The sequence below is a fragment of the Cynocephalus volans genome, chromosome 2, assembly GCF_027409185.1.
Source record: "Cynocephalus volans isolate mCynVol1 chromosome 2, mCynVol1.pri, whole genome shotgun sequence".
Classification (NCBI taxonomy): domain Eukaryota; kingdom Metazoa; phylum Chordata; class Mammalia; order Dermoptera; family Cynocephalidae; genus Cynocephalus; species Cynocephalus volans.
This window is the reverse complement of record NC_084461.1, coordinates 125259527-125277254: the sequence shown is the minus strand read 5'-3', so window position 1 is coordinate 125277254 and position 17728 is coordinate 125259527. Positions and strand designations below refer to the sequence as shown.

Genomic DNA, 17728 nt, shown 5'->3' with positions numbered 1-17728 from the left:
TCCTCAGGCTGGCCGATTAGCTCAGTTGGTCAGAGTGCAGTCTTATAACATACTAACACAGCAACAGCCTGACATTATGGATCTCCTGATGTAATACAATGTATGCATCACGTCTCATGAAGTGTTCTTGTCAAAAAATGTTCCTCTAAATCTAATCAAACCTCAGTCTAGGGCTGGCCAGTTAGCTCAGTTGATTAGAGCACAGTGCTGTTACACCAAGGTCAAGGGTTCAGATCCCCATACCAGCCAGCGGCAAAAAAATAATTAATTTCAGTCTAGACCTAACTTCCAGTTTACAGCAAATAGACAGGATAGAGAAAGAAGGTAAAAGACATCATGAAGAAACAAAACTGTAGATGATAAGAAGTTACGTAGGACAACTGGCCTGGGTGCTTCAAAATGTCGATGTTCCCCTTGACACACACTGACAACGGTGGGTCAAACCTTTTCTGTACTACGAGACTAAAGAGACCAAATATAATGAGTGAACTTGATTTGATCCTGATTCAATTAAATAGATTTCAAAAGACATTTTTAGTGATAAATGAGAAATTTAAAATATGTTGTGTTTATTAGATGATAGTATGTCATTATCATTAAATTTGTTAAACTATTGTCATTATGTAAAAGCATTTTCTTGGGGCTGGCCAGATAAGTCAGTTGGTTAGAGCTCGACCTTGTAACACTGAGGTCAAGGGTTCAGATCACAGTAAAGGCCAGTCATAAAAAAATAAAAATAAAATACATTTAAAAAATTTTTTTAAAAGTATTTTCTTATGTTAGTAGACACATGTGGAAGTATTTAGAGTTGAAGCATTATCATAACTCCAAATTAGCTTCATGTAGTTCAGCAAAAAAGTTAAATAAAGAGAATAAATATGGAAAAACACTATCAATTGTTAATTTAAGTGGAAAGTGTTCTACTGTTTCTACTACTAAAAAATACCGTCTGCATCTTTGAAAATTTTCACTATAAAAAGTTGAGGATAAAAGATAAAATAAAAATTTCCAGGTCAGCTGCCAAAAAAATAATAATAATAATAAAAAAAAAAATTAGAATTTCCAGAGAGGGCATATCTCATCTTTTAAGAAAATAATATAAAAATTCATCTATGCGGGAAAACATGTCAGAGACTTATCTGAATAAGCCCAAGTTCTTAAGTAAAGCACTGGATTTGTGGTCTGCACATCAAGTACAAAAAATTGCTGTTGAGCCTAAGGAATTCTACATGTACATACCGGTTAAAACAGGGAGAAGCAGGATCATTGAAATGTTTGTAAGGGTTTGCTCTAGAGAGGGAACCCATGCAAATCCAGCAGAAATATTGCATACAGCCAGTACATGTCATCTTGTTACATCCATCTAATTTCTGGTGGGAAGGATAGAGAAAAACATCAAGGCCATAAAAGCTAAAGTGAAATGCACATGCCAAAAAGATTCAGTACAACATTCTCCTTGTCTTCTCTCTTTTCTCATGCAAGATTGAGATACATAAGTAACACATAGATAACTATTTAATGCTTACTGTTTTGCATTACAAGTAAAATACAGAAAATATTTAGTATGTGTCACTACAACTACATACTTAGCAAAATCTCTTCTGATAAACAGTAGATACAAATCAAACACATATATTATGGTTGTATCATGTAGTTAGATTAATATTAAAATGTTTAGATTTGTTATGTTTGAGTTTTAAATAAACCTAAGTAAACATTTGGTATCAAGTCTTCCACTTTTATCATAGCACTAAGGCATGTTAGAAGTGGTTAAATACAATGCCAGTTTCCTTAATCGAGTAGCTGGGGAATCATCAGTAGCTCAGTTCAGACATAATGGATTGGAACAGTAGAATCAAACACAAAGATATATTTTGTTTTCAAAACATGTTAAGGTCTTGTCAAGAAGCAATAGATTTGTCTAATTATTTGGTTCAGCTTAATGGAAAAATGTCTCCATTTCTGAGTGTATACTTAGTGTATTCAACAGATGTGCTACATTTCAGGAAAAATAGTCCTGAGAAGTCAGATTTAATATTTTTGTTAATCACACAGATGAGTTAAGAGTTGACTATAAGTCTAGTATGCCCTTCTTATAACCCATTCAAATTGAGGTAAATATAAGAACAATTTTCACTGTATGAAAGCACTTTGAAAAGGAAAGTCTACATACATTTAAGGTCAATAACAATATTTACTAGTGAGATTTGCATCTTCCAAATAAGAAGGCTAAATAAATAACCAAATGTGTTTTCTCAATAAGTCATAGAATGGACTAAGAGGTTTCTTAAGGCAATCATAACATGATCGCAAGTCTGCTTGCCTCCAAGTCTGTCCCAAAACATTTACCTCTATGGGAGTCCCACAGCACGGGCAGCTCTTTGAGTTCTTTTCCAGCCACTCCTTACTTTCCATCTCTTCCAGTGCCTTCTGAATCACCCTCTTACCATACCTCTGTTCCAAAAATCTTTTACTGGCCTCATCTGCTTGCAGGTACTCATTTCGTAAATCCACTAATTTCTCTAGAAAGTGAAATGAAAAATTAACTTTTATACAGATTTGTAATGCTGACTAAAAATCATTAAAAATGGCCATAATCTTTGACTACTCATTAGTGCAGTTCCTGGAACTTTATCATAAGGAAATAATCCAAAGTAAAGTAATATGCATGCAGATGCATATAACAATGGTAAACAAATTAAATTTTTATTTATTTATTTATTTTATTTTTTTATTTTGTCGATATACATTGTGGTTGATTATTGTTGCCCATCACCAAAACCTCCCTCCCTCCTCCCTCCCCCCTCCCCCCACCGATGTCCCCTCTGTTTGCTTGTCGTATCAACTTCAAGTAATTGTGGTTGTTATATGTTCTCCACCCCCGGTTTTTTTTTTTTCGTGTGTGTGTGTGTGAATTTATATATTAATTTTTAGCTCCCACCAATAAGTGAGAACATGTGGTATTTCTCTTTCTGTGCCTGACTTGTTTCACTTAATATAATTCTCTCAAGGTCCATCCATGTTGTTGCAAATGGCAGTATTTCATTCGTTTTTATAGCTGAGTAGTATTCCATTGTGTAGATGTACATTTTCCGTATCCACTCATCTGATGATGGACATTTGGGCTGGTTCCAACTCTTGGCTATTGTAAAGAGTGCTGCGATGAACACTGGGGAACAGGTATACCTTCGACTTCATGATTTCCATTCCTCTGGGTACATTCCCAACAGTGGGATAGCTGGGTCGTATGGTAGATCTATCTGCAATTGTTTGAGGAAGCTCCATACCATTTTCCATAGAGGCTGCACCATTTTGCAGTCCCACCAACAATGTATGAGAGTTCCTTTTTCTCCGCAACCTCGCCAGCATTTATCGTTCAGAGTCTTTTGGATTTTAGCCATCCTAACTGGGGTTAGATGGTATCTCAGTGTGGTTTTGATTTGCATTTCCCGGATGCTGAGTGATGTTGAGCATTTTTTCATATGTCTGTTGGCCATTTGTATATCTTCCTTAGAGAAATGCCTACTTAGCTCTTTTGCCCATTTTTTAATTGGGTTGCTTGTTTTTTTCTTATAAAGTTGTTTGAGTTCCTTATATATTCTGGATATTAATCCTTTGTCAGATGTATATTTTGCAAATATTTTCTCCCACTCTGTTGGTTGTCTTTTAACTCTGTTAATTGTTTCTTTTGCTGTGCAGAAGCTTTTTAGTTAGATATAATCCCATTTGTTTATTTTTCCATTGGTTGCCTGTGCTTTTGGGGTCGTATTCATGAAATCTGTGTCCAGTCCTATTTCCTGAAGTGTTTCTCCTATGTTTTCTTTAAGAAGTTTTATTGTTTCAGGGTGTATGTTTAAATCCTTAATCCATTTTGATTGATTTTAGTATATGGTGAGAGGTATGGGTCTAGTTTCGTTCTCCTGCATATGGATATCCAGTTATCCCAGCACCATTTGCTGAAGAGGCAGTCCCTTCCCCAGTGAATAGGCTTGGTGCCTTTGTCAAAGATCAGATGGCAGTAAGTGTGTGGGTTGATTTCTGGATTCTCTGTTCTATTCCATTGATCAGTGTGTCTGTTTTTATGCCAGTACCATACTGTTTTGGTTATTATAGCTTTGTAGTATAGCTTAAATTCAGGTAGTGTTATGCCTCCAGCTTTATTTTTTTTGCTCAGCATTGCTTTGGCTATGCGTGGTCTTTTATTATTCCATATAAATGTCTGGATAGTTCTTTCCAGTTCTGAGAAAAATGTCATTGGAATTTTGATGGGGATTGCATTGAATTTGTATATCACTTTGGGTAGTATGGACATTTTCACTATGTTGATTCTTCCAATCCAAGAGCATGGGATATCTTTCCATCTTCTTGTATCCTCTCTAATTTCTCTCAGCAGTGGTTTGTAGTTCTCATTATAGACATTTTTCACCTCCTTGGTTAACTCAATTCCTAAGTATTTTATTTTTTTGGTGGCTATTGTAAATGGGCAGGCTTTCTTGATTTCTCGTCCTGCATGTTCACTATTGGAGAAAAGAAATGCTACTGATTTTTGTGTGTTGATTTTGTATCCTGCTACTGTGCTGAAATCATTTATCAATTCCAAGAGTTTTTTTGTGGAGGTTTTAGGCTGTTCGATATATAGGATCATGTCATCTACAAACAGGGACAGTTTGACTTCATCTTTTCCAATCTGGATGCCCTTTAGTTCCTTCTCTTCTCTGCTTGCTCTGACTAGTACTTCCAACACTATGTTGAATAGGAGTGGTGAGAGTGGGCATCCTTGTCTAGTTCCTGTTCTTAAAGGAAAAGCTTTCAGCTTTTCCCCATTCAGGATGATATTGGCAGTGGGTTTGGCATATATGGCTTTAATTATGTTGAGATACTTTCTCTCTATACCTAACTTATAGAGGGTCTTTGTCATGAATGAGTGCTGAACTTTATCAAATGCTTTTTCAGCATCTACAGAGATGATCATATGGTCCTTGTGTTTGACTTTATTAATATGGTGTATCACATTTATTGATTTGCGTATGTTGAACCAACCTTGCATCCCTGGGATGAATCCCACTTGATCGTGGTGAATAATTTTACGTATGTGTTGCTGTATTCTGTTTGCTAGTATTTTAGTGAGGATTTTTGCATCTATATTCATCAAGGATATCGGCCTGTAGTTTTCTTTTTTGGTTATATCTTTACCTGGTTTTGGTATCAGGATGATGTTTGCTTCATAGAATGAGTTTGGGAGATTTGCGTCTGTTTCAATCTTTTGCAATAGTTTGTAAAGAATCGGTGTCAATTCCTCTTTGAATGTCTGGTAAAATTCTGCTGTGAATCCATCTGGTCCTGGGCTTTTCTTTGTTGGGAGCCTTCTGATAACAGCTTCAATCTCCTTTATTGTTATTGGTCTGTTCAAATTTTCTACGTCTTCATGGTTCAGTTTTGGGAGCTTGTGTGTGTCCAGAAATTTATCCATTTCCTCCAGATTTTCAAATTTGTTGGCGTATAGTTGTTTATAGTAGTCTCGAATGATTCTTTGTATTTCAGATGAATCAGTTGTAATATCGCCTTTTTCATTTCTAATTTTTGTTATGAGTCTTCTCTCTTCTTTTTTTTGTTAGCCATGTTAATGGTTTGTCAATTTTATTTATCGTTTCAAAAAACCAACTTTTTGATTCATTGATCTTTTGAATTGTTTTTTGGGTTTCAATTTCATTCAGTTCTGCTCTGATCTTAATGATTTCTTTCCGTCTGCTAACTTTAGGTTTGGATTGTTCTTGTTTTTCTAGTTCTTTAAGGTGAAGTGTTAGGTTGTTCATTTGCCATCTTTCCATTCTTCTGCGGTGAGCATTTAATGCAATAAATTTCCCCCTTAATACTGCTTTTGCAGTATCCCACAGGTTTTGGTATGATGTGTCATTATTTTCATTAGTTTCAATAAATTTTTTGATTTCCTGCTTGATTTCTTCTTGGACCCATATGTCATTAAGTAGAATGCTGTTTAATTTCCATGTGTTTGTATAGTTTCCAGAGTTTCGTTTGTTATTAATTTCTAGTTTTAATCCATTGTGGTCTGAGAAAATACATGGGATAATTCCAATTTTTTGAATTTATTGAGACTTGATTTGTGACCTAATATGTGATCTATCCTGGAGAATGATCCATGTGCTGATGAGAAGAATGAATATTCTGGGGTTGTTGGATGAAATGTTCTGTAGATATCTGCCAATTCCAATTGGCCTAGAGTATTGTTTAGATCTTGTGTTTCTCTACTGATTCTTTGCCTAGATGATCTGTCTAATATTGACAGTGGGGTGTTCAGGTCCCCTGCTGTTATGGTATTAGTGTCTATTTCCTTCTTTAGGTCTAATAGAGTTTGTTTTACAAATCTGGCTGCTCCAACATTGGGTGCGTACATATTTATGATTGTTATGTCTTCTTGATGGATCAGTCCTTTTATCATTAAGTAGTGTCCCTCATTGTCTCTTTTTATGGTTTTTAGTTTAAAGTCTATTTTGTCAGATATAAGAATAGCTACTCCAGCTCGTTTTTCTTTTCTGTTTGCATGCTAAATCTTTTTCCATCCTTTCACTCTTAGTCTATGTGAATCTTTACGGGTGAGGTGGGTCTCTTATAGGCAGCATATAGTTGGGTCCTCCTTTTGGATCCAGTCAGCCAGTCTGTGTCTTTTGATTGGGGAATTTAAGCCTTTTACATTAAGAGTCGTTACTGAAAGGTGTTGCTTTATTCCTAGCATTTTATTGGTTGTTTGGTTGTCTTAGGTGTCTTTTGTTCCTTGCTTTCTGATTTACTGTTTGGTTTCTGGGTTTGTTGGTTCCTTAAGTTGTAGATAGCGTTTTTGTTTGTTTTCTCTTCATGAATGCCATTTTTATTATACTAGTGGGTTTTGATTTTTCTTGGGTTTTTATGGCAGTGGTAGCTATTTTTCAGGAACCAAACCCAGTACTCCCTTGAGGATTTCTTGTAAGGCTGGTCGTGTGGTAGTGAACTCCCACAGTTTTTTTTTGCCTGAGAAATATACTATTTGCCCTTCATTTCGGAAGGATAGCCTTGCAGGGTAGAGTATTCTTGGCTGGCAATCTTTGTCTTTTAGTATTTTGAATGTATCATCCCATTCCTTTCTAGCTTTTAGGGTTTGTGATGAAAGGTCTGATGTTAGCCTGATTGGGGCTCCCTTATAGGTGATTTGACGCTTCTCTCTTGCAGCTTTTAAGATTCTCTCTTTGTCTCGGAGTTTTGTCAATTTGACTATAACATGTCTTGGACAAGGGCTTTTTGGGTTGAATATGTTTGGAGATCATTGAGCTTCCTGGATCTGAAGATCTGTGATTTTTCCTATACCTGGGAATTTTTCTGCCACTATTTTGTTGAATATGTTTTCAATGCAATCTCCTTTTTCCTCCCCTTCTGGAATACCCATGACTCGGATATTTGAGCGCTTAAGGTTGTCTGATATCTCTCTCAGATTTTCTTCAATGTCTTTGATTCTTTTTTCTTTCTTTTTGTCTGCTTGTGTTATTTCAAACAGCCCATCTTCAAGTTCAGAGGTTCTCTCTTCAACTTCGACAAGCCTGCTGGTTAAACTCTCTGTTGCGTTTTTTATTTTGCTGAATAACTTCTTCAGTTCAGCAAGTTCTGCTACATTTTTTTTCAGGACATTGATTTCCTTGTACATTTCCTCTTTCAGGTCCTGTATACTTTTCCTCATTTCATCATGATGTCTAGCTGAGTTTTCTTGTATCTCATTCAGTTTCCTTAGAATTATCACTCGAAATTCCTTGTCAGTCATTTCCAGGGCTTCTTGTTCTATAGGATCTAGAGTTTGAGATTTATTAACTCTTGGTGGTGTACTTTCTTGATTTTTTTGTATTTCTGGTATCTTTTTTTTGATGTTTATTCATTGTGGCAGGGGGTTTCACAGTCCACCGGTTTGAGACTATTGACTAACTAAGATGTTGCTGTGGTTGCCAATTTGGTATGGCTACCTCCGTGACTGCTCAGTTGGCCTCTACTGCCTTGTGTGTATGGTTGCCTCGGGTCTTGGGCTTCTCCGGGGAACCACCTCTCTGGTCAGCTTGGACTCTGCTGGGTTGCTGGATAATGGGGCAGTACCACAGGGTGTGTGATCTCTGCTGAGCTTTCACTTCCTGTGCAGGACTTCTCCCTGTTCCGTGCGCTCTGGCCCGGGCTGTTGGATCGTGCAGTGGTGACCCCACAGGGTGTGTGGTTTCTGTCGAGTCTCTGCCTCCCTAGCCAGACGTCTCCCCACTCTGTGCACGCTGGGCTGGGCTGTGACATGTCTTCTGCAACCCTCATCTATCAGCTGGGCCTTCAAGACCCTGCTCGGCACCGCCTCACCCAGGAAGTCTACCAGGTTTCTGCTAGGCGCAGACGACCGGTCGCTCTGGGTGCCTTTGTAGCACTGTGTAGATCATTCTCAGGACTTATCACCTTCCTCCTGGTATCGCGGTTATTTGTGTACTTGTTTTATCTCCCACACCAGACCATGAGCTCCTTGGGGGAGGAGCCCGCAGCACACCTTTCCCCCCAGCGCGGACCGAGTCCAGTGCCCGCCCGCAGTCAGCTCTCCAGCAGGTTCAAGCGGACTTGGGAACTCTCCAACCACACTATTCCTAACCAGAAATCAGTTAGGCGTTTTTCCAAACTGGTGGCCGCAGAGATGGTATCTGCCTCCCAGTAACAGGAAGTTTACCAGGGTCCAGAGCCCAGGGTGCGGTGGAGTGACAGTTGGCCCCGCCCATACTTCCTTGCCCTCCCGACGCTGGCCAGGGACGCCCTACGCCACCAGCCCTGCCATAGAACCGTGGAGGGAGTGGGAGGGGAGGCCAGCCTGTAGGCCCCGGGAAGCCCCACGCGGGGGCAAGCAAGTGGGAAGGCTCAGTGAGGAGCCGAGCCAGGCGAGGAGGACAGGCTTGGCTGAGCCGGGCTGGAGCTGATACCACCTGAGAAAATAGAGGCAGCCCTGGGCCGGTGAGTGGCCCGGTGATGCAGGCGGAAGCCGGGCGGGCGTCAGCCCCCCGAGCAGGGCCGGTCGGGGGTCACTCACAGGTCTGTGGTCGGGCGGCTCCCTCTCTGCCTCTGCTTTGTCGCCTTCCCCGTTCTCGGCTCCCGCCACCTCGGGTTGCTCGCTTGGTCCCACGGCGCGGCTCGGGCGCTCCCAGGAATCTTCCTTTATGCCGGCCTGAAACCTCGAATCATGAATAGGGCAGCTGGCCGGCTTCAGTGTGGCCCCGGCCTCCGGGATCCTGGCTTCATCCACAGCAGCCCTGGCGCTGTGTTCCCTGTTTAGAGACTCACTTTTGCAGCTAAGAAGCAGTTCTTTTCCTGCTCCATACTTCAAAGCTCTTGCCTGTAAATGAGGCAGCCTCTCCTGCCAAGGGCAAAGTGGTGGTCAGCCCCCACGACCAGCCACCAGCAGCTGTCCTCCCTTAAGAGACGGCAAGAGGAAGGTCCACAAGTTTCCCGGCTGCCTAAGGCCCAGTGGCCGCCTTTTCCACCTCAGCTACTCCGCGCCAACTGCCACAGCCACCGCCATCTTGAAGAAGTCCTCAGGATATAGACTTGTTTGAATTTAGGAGTTGGGTGGCAATGGGGATGGTGTGTACAGGCAGTTTTCAATTTTTAGATAAGTGTATTCTTCTTTGGTGTGATGCTGAAACACTAAAGAACATAATCCCCATGTATAACAGCTTCCCGGGAAAGCTGAAAAAATTCAGATTTCCAAGGTGGGATGTCAGAAACGAGTCTCCTCTCTTTGCAGGCTAGTCAGCGGGCTCTCTCTCCAACTCCTCTTCAATTCAGTAAGCTTTCCCTGAGCACCCTTTTCTATTTATTTGTTCCACAAAAAATAAATCAGGCCTCTGTGCTGTGTCACCGGCTGCTTCAGCAGGAGAGGGAATACAGTCGTAGCTAGACCCAGTTCCTGCCTCGGGAGCTCAGTCTTCAACGGGCAGCAGTTATGCACAGAAAGGCCTTCATTGGGCAGCCACAGAGAGACAGCCACCCTGGTGGTGGCAGGTCGGAGGTGACTGCTAGGATGAAAAGTGAAGGACAAGGTCCACCAGGTCCCAAGGAGAGAAATGTCTGTGGAAAACATTCAAGGCCAGGAGAAAGAGAGGGCTGCGCGGGGGTCTGGGAATGGCAAGGTGTTCAGGGTGTCTGCACGCGGGGAGCAGGGAGGAGCCATGTGAACAAATTAAATTTTTAAAGGAAATAACTGTATGGAAGAGCCATTTAATGACATATTCAGTTATTTAAAACATATAATTAGTATGGCTACAACCCAATAAAACCACTAATTACTGGGGCTGCCTACTTAGCTAACTTGATTACAGCATGATGCAGATTATTAGAAAAGATGGATATGCTAAAAGTGGTAGAAAAATAGGTTGTTTTTTTCTTTGACTTTGATTTCTTAATCTTGATATATTTGTGCAACTAGTAGTAAACAAAGATGGACTTATCTAAAAGACACAAAGGTTAAAAACACACACTGATTCTCCACTAAGACAGCATCATTCACTATTTCATAATGAACAAGACCTACCAAATAAAAATAGTTGCCTTTGGCTTAAGAGCAAAGACTAACTGTTCAATTCTGTACATTAAAAATAAAACAAAACAAAAATCAGTGAATAAAATTTACCACCCTCACTTAAAATAATGCAAACAGGAAAAAAAAAATTTTTTTAGATTTACAATGCTCAGTTTCAGTCTGTACTATGATTTGTTACAGGTGCTGAAAAGTTCCTCCTGTCAACTATTTCTCTTGATAATCTTCAAGATGGCTTCCACTGCTCTATCACTTAACTCAAATGGAATAGGCAACCATTCCCAAAGGCTATTTTCGGGGGCAGGGTGGGGGTGGGGGGAAGGAGTGGCTGGCCACGAGATTGAACCCTGAACCTTGGTGTTTATCAGCACCACATTCTAACCAACTCAGCTAACTGGCCAGCCCCAAAGGTGTTACTTGTAGACAAAAGGCTTTTGTTCACAAATGTATTACCTTTCAACACAGTTAATTAAAGACGTTTCTCAACAATGTTGTAGTTATTTTACTAGTTTACTTTCCTCATTTTATTTTAGAGGTATGTCTCCCTTTTAAAGCAATGGACATCTGAGACAGAATCCTATCTGCACTATTTTCCTTCACCTGCGAATCCCTTCTCTGTGTTGTGCATTCCCATGGCTCCATCACCTCTACTTTAATGTGATGGACAGATCTTATTCATTCTGTCACTTTTATCCTTCTAGTAATTCAAAGCATTTTGCGTTCCTAGACATACGAAGATCAAAGGTTATTGCTCTAATGTTCTCAAAATAATAAAGCTGTTAGTATTTCATATTTTATACTATATATAAATAAGTACATATATTTATATATATACACATATATATACTTACATATGTAAATATATAAAAAGAGAAAGACATTTCCCAATTTTGCTGAAACCCCCAGACTATATTCAATTCTACCCTAAATGCTGTGACATACCTAAAATGCACTGCAGCCTCTCAATGATAAGGTTACAGAAGACTAAAGTAAAGGCTTGTATTACATTTTGGTAAGTTCTCCATCCCACCTGCCCTTACCCTCTACAAGAATCTGGCCTAGGCAACTAGAATTCTCTACTCACTCTCTCCTCTCAGGATACTTTCTTGGAAATAATGACAGTCTGCTAACATAAGCGATTAGTACTATAATAATAAAAGCATTAATAGTTATCATTTTGCATTTTACGTGTATTAGCTCATTGTTTCTCACTATGCTGAAGAACAGTTTTTTCCCCCAGTCTGGCAAGGATCAACACTTTACAATATATAATCCAACCAATTATTAGAAAAATGAAAGTAAAGACAAAAAGTACAACCCTAAATTTTTATTAGATTTGACTGACATAAAATTACTCTGTGAAATAGCTATAAAATTCTCTAACCCTGACTCTCAACCTCCATTTTCATCCCATCATAGACAAGTATAACAAATATAACAACTTTGAGTAGCACTACATTAGCTCACTTCCATCCTTAGAATAACCCTATGAAGTAGCTACTATCATTGACTCTGTTAGCCCAAGAAAGACTAAGCCACCAAAGTCTAGATAAATGGATTTCAAGGACCTGATTTCCCAACCCCTACCTAGATCGAATTGGAAAACAGGTTTCACTTACGGTGCCTCCTTCAACAGAGGGTGACTTACTGAAGCACCATGCTGAGGAAGATTCTGAGGCCTCCCTGTGCTCAGTGAGAAAGCATCTGATGACTCACCAGACATATGTGCCATGGAAACAAGAATGGCAGCTTAGATGCCCTGCATTTGCCATCTGGATCTACATTATTGCACGTTTACAGGTAGAAATTACCTTGCCATTCCTTTTCTTGGAATGGTCCCCCCAATAGTGGCATGGTTTTCCTTACTTCCTTCAAGTCTTTACTTAAACCATGTTGTCAGTGAGGCCGCCCCGGTTTCCCTAACTAAAACCACAAGTTCCCTGCCCTATGGAACATTTCATATCCTGTACCTGCTTTATTTTTTTCCTCCTTAGTGTAATCGGTTAGAAATCTTGATTCTCCTTTGATCTTAGAATAGGATCTTTGGGTAATGAATGAAGGAGCCAAAAGTTCTTGAATAGGGGACAAAAGTCCACAGATAAGGTTGGCAAAAGCCATCTAATCAATTCTAATCACTATTTAGGGATGGAACTGTGTATTTTGACTGTTTTAGGTTGCTGGTTTGATTCCAGCTTGAATGACTATTGACTAACCTACTGATTGTTCTTAAGACATGTTAAGGAAACTGCTTGAATGCTGTTTAAATATGCTAAGGAAATTGCTGTAGGAAGTATGTGAAAAAGAAAATGTTTACTAAGGACAAGCTCTTTGTTGGTGAATTAACCTAGCTTTTTACAAATTTCATTCTGGAATGTCACATTGTTAATTTACTGCTGTTACTAGTTTTATACTGCCTGTCCTTATGTCCTTCTTTGATGATTGAATCAACTGATTTTTCTTGTGAAACTTCCTTGTCTCGTCAATAAAAAGAAAGGCTGATTTTGGATTGGGGCTGCTGCTCCCCTGATGAGTGGCAGTCCCTCCAGGCCTCATTGATTGTATTTTGAACGAATTCTTTCTTTCTCTTTTCTCCATCTTAGTTACACAGAGGAAGGTGTAACATCTTAGTACTTAACACCACCTAATATCCTTACTTTGTTTGCCTGTCTCTCCTACTAGAATGTAAGTTCCATGAGGACAGAGATTTTTTGTCTCTTCTCGTCACTACTATACCCCCAGACAGTAACTGACACAGAAATATCTCTTGAGTGAATACTTTCAAAGTGAAAAATTAAAGTCATAATGCTTTGGGAAGGGTGGGGGGTTAGGAGTGGGGAGGTGAGGGAAGGCAGTGTAGGTTGGGTCCACACAGTTACAACGTACCTGCAGTCACTTTACATGGAGAGACCCCGTGGTAAGTCAATCTGCACAAGGTACAGAAGGCAAAATTGCAGCTGGAGCAGATACCCATGGTGCAGCCAGGCTCTTGCATCACAGGCAGCTGGCAACACGGGCGGGGACAGTACACCACATCTGCCATCAGGTCCAAGGTAGACTGAAGGAGAAGGCGGTCATAACGGGCAAATAACTCTGCTTCCACTAGCTCTTTGACCTGGAGGGGAATACAAAACACCATAGGTTTCATCATTCCTCAAGCAGTTCTGATCCCAAGGATATTCTTAGGATGGTGGTGTAGACCAGAAGGGCACATAAATTAAAACCTTTTTCTCACTTCAAAATGAAACCAAGTATAGCAATGGTATATATCTTCAATGAGATGGTGGTTACATGGGTCTACACATTTGTCAAAACTAAGCAAACTGCACGATTCAAATGTGTACTGTTTTTGCAGGTAATATTATGCCTTAATTAAAATGATTAAAAAACAAACAAAAATGTAGCTATACTTTGCTGAAGTCTGTAAGTGATTCACTTAATCACTCTAGAGGATGGCCCTTCAGCCCCACACAAAGACAGTTTAATGATTCCCCAAGGTTGGTGGGATTCGAGCAGATATACAAAGTAAATCATAATTACTTTTTTCACTCTCATCCTTGCCTAGGACTGCCCATTCCAAGGCGAGCAAAGGAAGCATTTACATTTGTTTAAAAGGCAGAGTAAAACTACAGCATTCTTCATGGACACAGTGAAACAACCTGTAGGTGGCTCCTAGACCTCACACTGCCCCCATGTGCCCTATCAAGGAAGCTCTTGAGAAGATGTCTCCCTTTGTGAAAGGTTAAAAGACAACCGTCAGCACCGAAAACAAATACCTGACCAGGAGTGGCCACCGAAGTGCACTTTGGTTCCGGGCAGTTGAGGCATTGAACCTGGCCATCTCTGATCTGGATTTCAAAGTAGTCTTTCAGACAGGCTTTGCAGTACACGTGCCTGCACTCCATGAAGTACATGCATTCACTACCCAGCTTCTCACAGAAACAGATATTGCACAGGAACAATTTACTATTAAAGCATTTGATCTGCTGAGCTTGATCAAAGTCCAAGATTTCCTGGATCAGACTTGACAACGATTCCACATCCTGCACAGCTCTCTTGTCCACAACCTCCTCTTCATCTACATCAGATCCAGCAGCTCCTTCAAAATCTAGCTCTGTGGTGGGAGAGGCTTGAGTTGTCCTTCTCTGTATTTTTTTCTGAGAACCCATCTTGAGCTCAAAAGGAGAGACAATATTCAGGTATGCTAGAGTCTCTTCCTTAAGAAACTGCACCCAGGCAAAAAGGACCACACTGCCATGGTGTTCTTCCCATAGGTTGTCTAAGTGCTTGCACAGAGCAGATAGCTAGGAGAAAGAAAACATGTGAGGATGCTGGTGAATTTGAAAAGATGATCACGCTGCTGACTCCTAATTTCCCTTGAAATCATTTTAACTTGTACATTACACCCTTACATTTCCTAACACTATTATTTTCTGCTATGATAAACTGTGCTACTAAACAGTATCAGCAATTTGGTTTTTATTTGGGGTGGCTGGTCAGTGCGAGTCCCAACATTTTCATGAGGGCACTTCTTAAACTCCTCAGGGGCATGAGCCACAGTTGAAAGGAACACAGAAGCTATAAGTACCATGAAAACAAGAGATGTGGCAAGACTCCATAAAATGAAGAACTAGATTTACATTTGAGCCGCTGAAATGGAAGACTTTTTCTATTCTTTATTTGTTCTCTGTTTTAGTATTACTGTATATCTTGTATAGGACAAAGAAATCTAGCTCTAAAATGAACTGTTTCTCTTCCTTGGGAAGTTCCAGTCCTGCAGGTACCCTGGAATGATGGTTAAAAAAAAGAACAGCTTTAAAATTAATTCTAACTTCCAGTACTATCAAAAAGCAATCTCATCTGAAAGAATCACTAACAGAATCAGCCTCAGAGTCCTTATTTTGCAGATTTACAATCTGTTTTTAACTAAGCAATCTGGGCTTACATGAGATCCTGATTAATGGATAGAAGTAGACTGATACTGGCCCTGGGCATAATTACAAGCCCTTAACAAGGTTTGCAGCCACAGAGAAAGCTCTGCTTCCTAAGCTAAGCAACCAGAGGTAAACTACTTCAACTTTTCCTCTTACAAAGTAGCCTGCTCAACTTGAAAGGCAAATATAAGAGGATTTTCTATCAGAAAGGTAAAATATTTGTAAGCAGAGCTCAGGAATTCTAAGCAGCTTTTCTTTTTTAGGTAAACATCTACAAATAAGCCTTCCAGATGGTCAACAAATTTTGTAAATTTAAATAACAAGTAAAAAAAGGACATCTCCTGTTTCTTGCTCTGTGTAGTGATACTCACCAAACCCTGCACGGGCACTAACTTAACTCAAACACATATTGATAAGTTATGATTGGACAACTAATGCTTTTTCATATTTGCATAATTATGCTTATAAGATCAACCATGCTTTTGAGGAACCTGCTAAAATCTGTAAAATGTAATAAATACAAAAAGGGAAGCACTGAGTCCTGTAGGAGCCATCAAGTCCAATGAAGAACCCATTCTCCTCCATCCTCTTTTCTCCTCCAATCCCTTCTCAAAAGAAGCATTTGGGATGCATGTAAATGTGAAGGGTGGAGGGTGAGATAGAGGAAAAGAGCAAGAGAGGGACTGTGTGTATCTCTCTGTGTGAGGAATAATGGAAAATACCAGAAATACCCACTTCCTCCTATCCACCCATCCCAATCAGTGAATGACAAGTCTATGTCAATTTCACTATCAACAGGTGAGATTCATAATTCCAAGGAATCAGGGGTAGCAACAAACAAGAATTGAACCAAGATGGAACATAAAAGACCAATTAAAATGTCATTTACTTGATAAGGAATTGCTAGTGTAATTTTAGCTGTAAAACATAAAATGAACATCCCTCCTCCCCTGCACTTTCCCCAAAAGCCAGTAAGTATTAAGTAGATGCTGGTACACTGGAATATGAAATTGCAAACACAAATCCACTTAATCTGCCTCTGTTTTGTGCATGTGTACCCACATGTATGGATGTAAAGGATCAAGAGCTCTCCAGAGAACTGGGAGTATAAATATCTCAACTATCTGTGATCTAAATATCAAACAGTCTTGATATTCCTGCGCAATAATGAACTGTCTTGAGTCTACTGTCTCTGGCAAAGACATTAGAATGTAAAGGAATATTTCTTTTTATTCTACATGTATTACACTTTTTTAAAGTTTAATTTTATTTTTAATTTTATTTTTAAGCTCAATTTCGCAAAACCACTCTCATCTAAAAGATTAGACTGGGGCCGGCCTGTGCCTCCCTTGGGAGAGTGTGGTGCTGGTAACACCAAGGCCACGGGGTTTGGATCCCTATATAGGGATGTCCAGTTAGCTCACTTGGGAGAGTGTGGTGCTGACAACACCAAGTCAAGAGTTAAGATCCCCTTAGCACCAGGAGAGTGCGGCACTGGGAGTGCCGCGACGCTCCCGCCGCGGGTTCGGATCCTATATGGGAATGGCCGGTGCACTCACTGGCTGAGTACTGGTCACAAAAAAGACAAAAAATAAATTAAATAAATAAATAAATAAATAAATAAAAAATAAAAAAAATTAAAAAAAAAAAGATTAGACTGGTGGGTGGGGAAATGAAAACTATGTGATCAAAAGGGAAAATCTGATAAGCTATTCCTTGAGGTAAGCAGTCTGACAGTTTTCTTCTTAATATACATGAGCCTATCAATCTTCATCATAACTTCTAGAAAAGTAGCTGCTACTGATCCATGACCTATCCCAGAATACCTTAGCTTCAAGTCATAGTTATGTATCAATCAAGAGTTGCTGTTGTTACTAGAAAAGGATATATAACCCAGAGAAAATGAAGGCTCTTAATATAAGATTTCAAGCCTTAATGAGATATCTACAGAAATTGTACAATTTTGTATTTGTGTGCATTTATGTCTACATGACAGCAATCAACACATATTAGTTACTAATATACAGATTTTGAAAAAGAAAAGTACTTATATTTACTCAGGAAATTTGCTGATTATAGCTACATTAGCTCAGTGTTAAGCCCTAATTACTATTAAATCTTTTATTTAAGAAAAAAAAAAGCAACACCAACATCTAAGAAAAATGAGGAAGATCTCATAGTCTCCATTACAATACATTAATATTAATTA

The 17728-nt window shown here is 39.6% G+C and overlaps 1 protein-coding gene across 4 annotated transcripts in view; it reads right to left on the bottom strand.

Annotated features, from left to right (window-relative positions):
* The window catches only part of LOC134369178 (E3 ubiquitin-protein ligase RNF14), a 33464-nt gene that overhangs the window by 10307 nt on the left and 5429 nt on the right, over positions 1-17728 (bottom strand). For 3 of the 4 annotated variants that reach the window (XM_063085399.1, XM_063085398.1, XM_063085401.1), the window contains 4 exons: positions 14362-14889; positions 13472-13700; positions 2350-2522; positions 1240-1370 (listed from right to left, as the gene is read on the bottom strand). In XM_063085399.1, coding sequence (XP_062941469.1) covers positions 1240-1370; positions 2350-2522; positions 13472-13700; positions 14362-14889 — 1061 coding nt within the window. The remainder of the gene's footprint in view (positions 1-1239; positions 1371-2349; positions 2523-13471; positions 13701-14361; positions 14890-17728) is intronic. The other variant, XM_063085400.1, reaches the window with a different exon arrangement.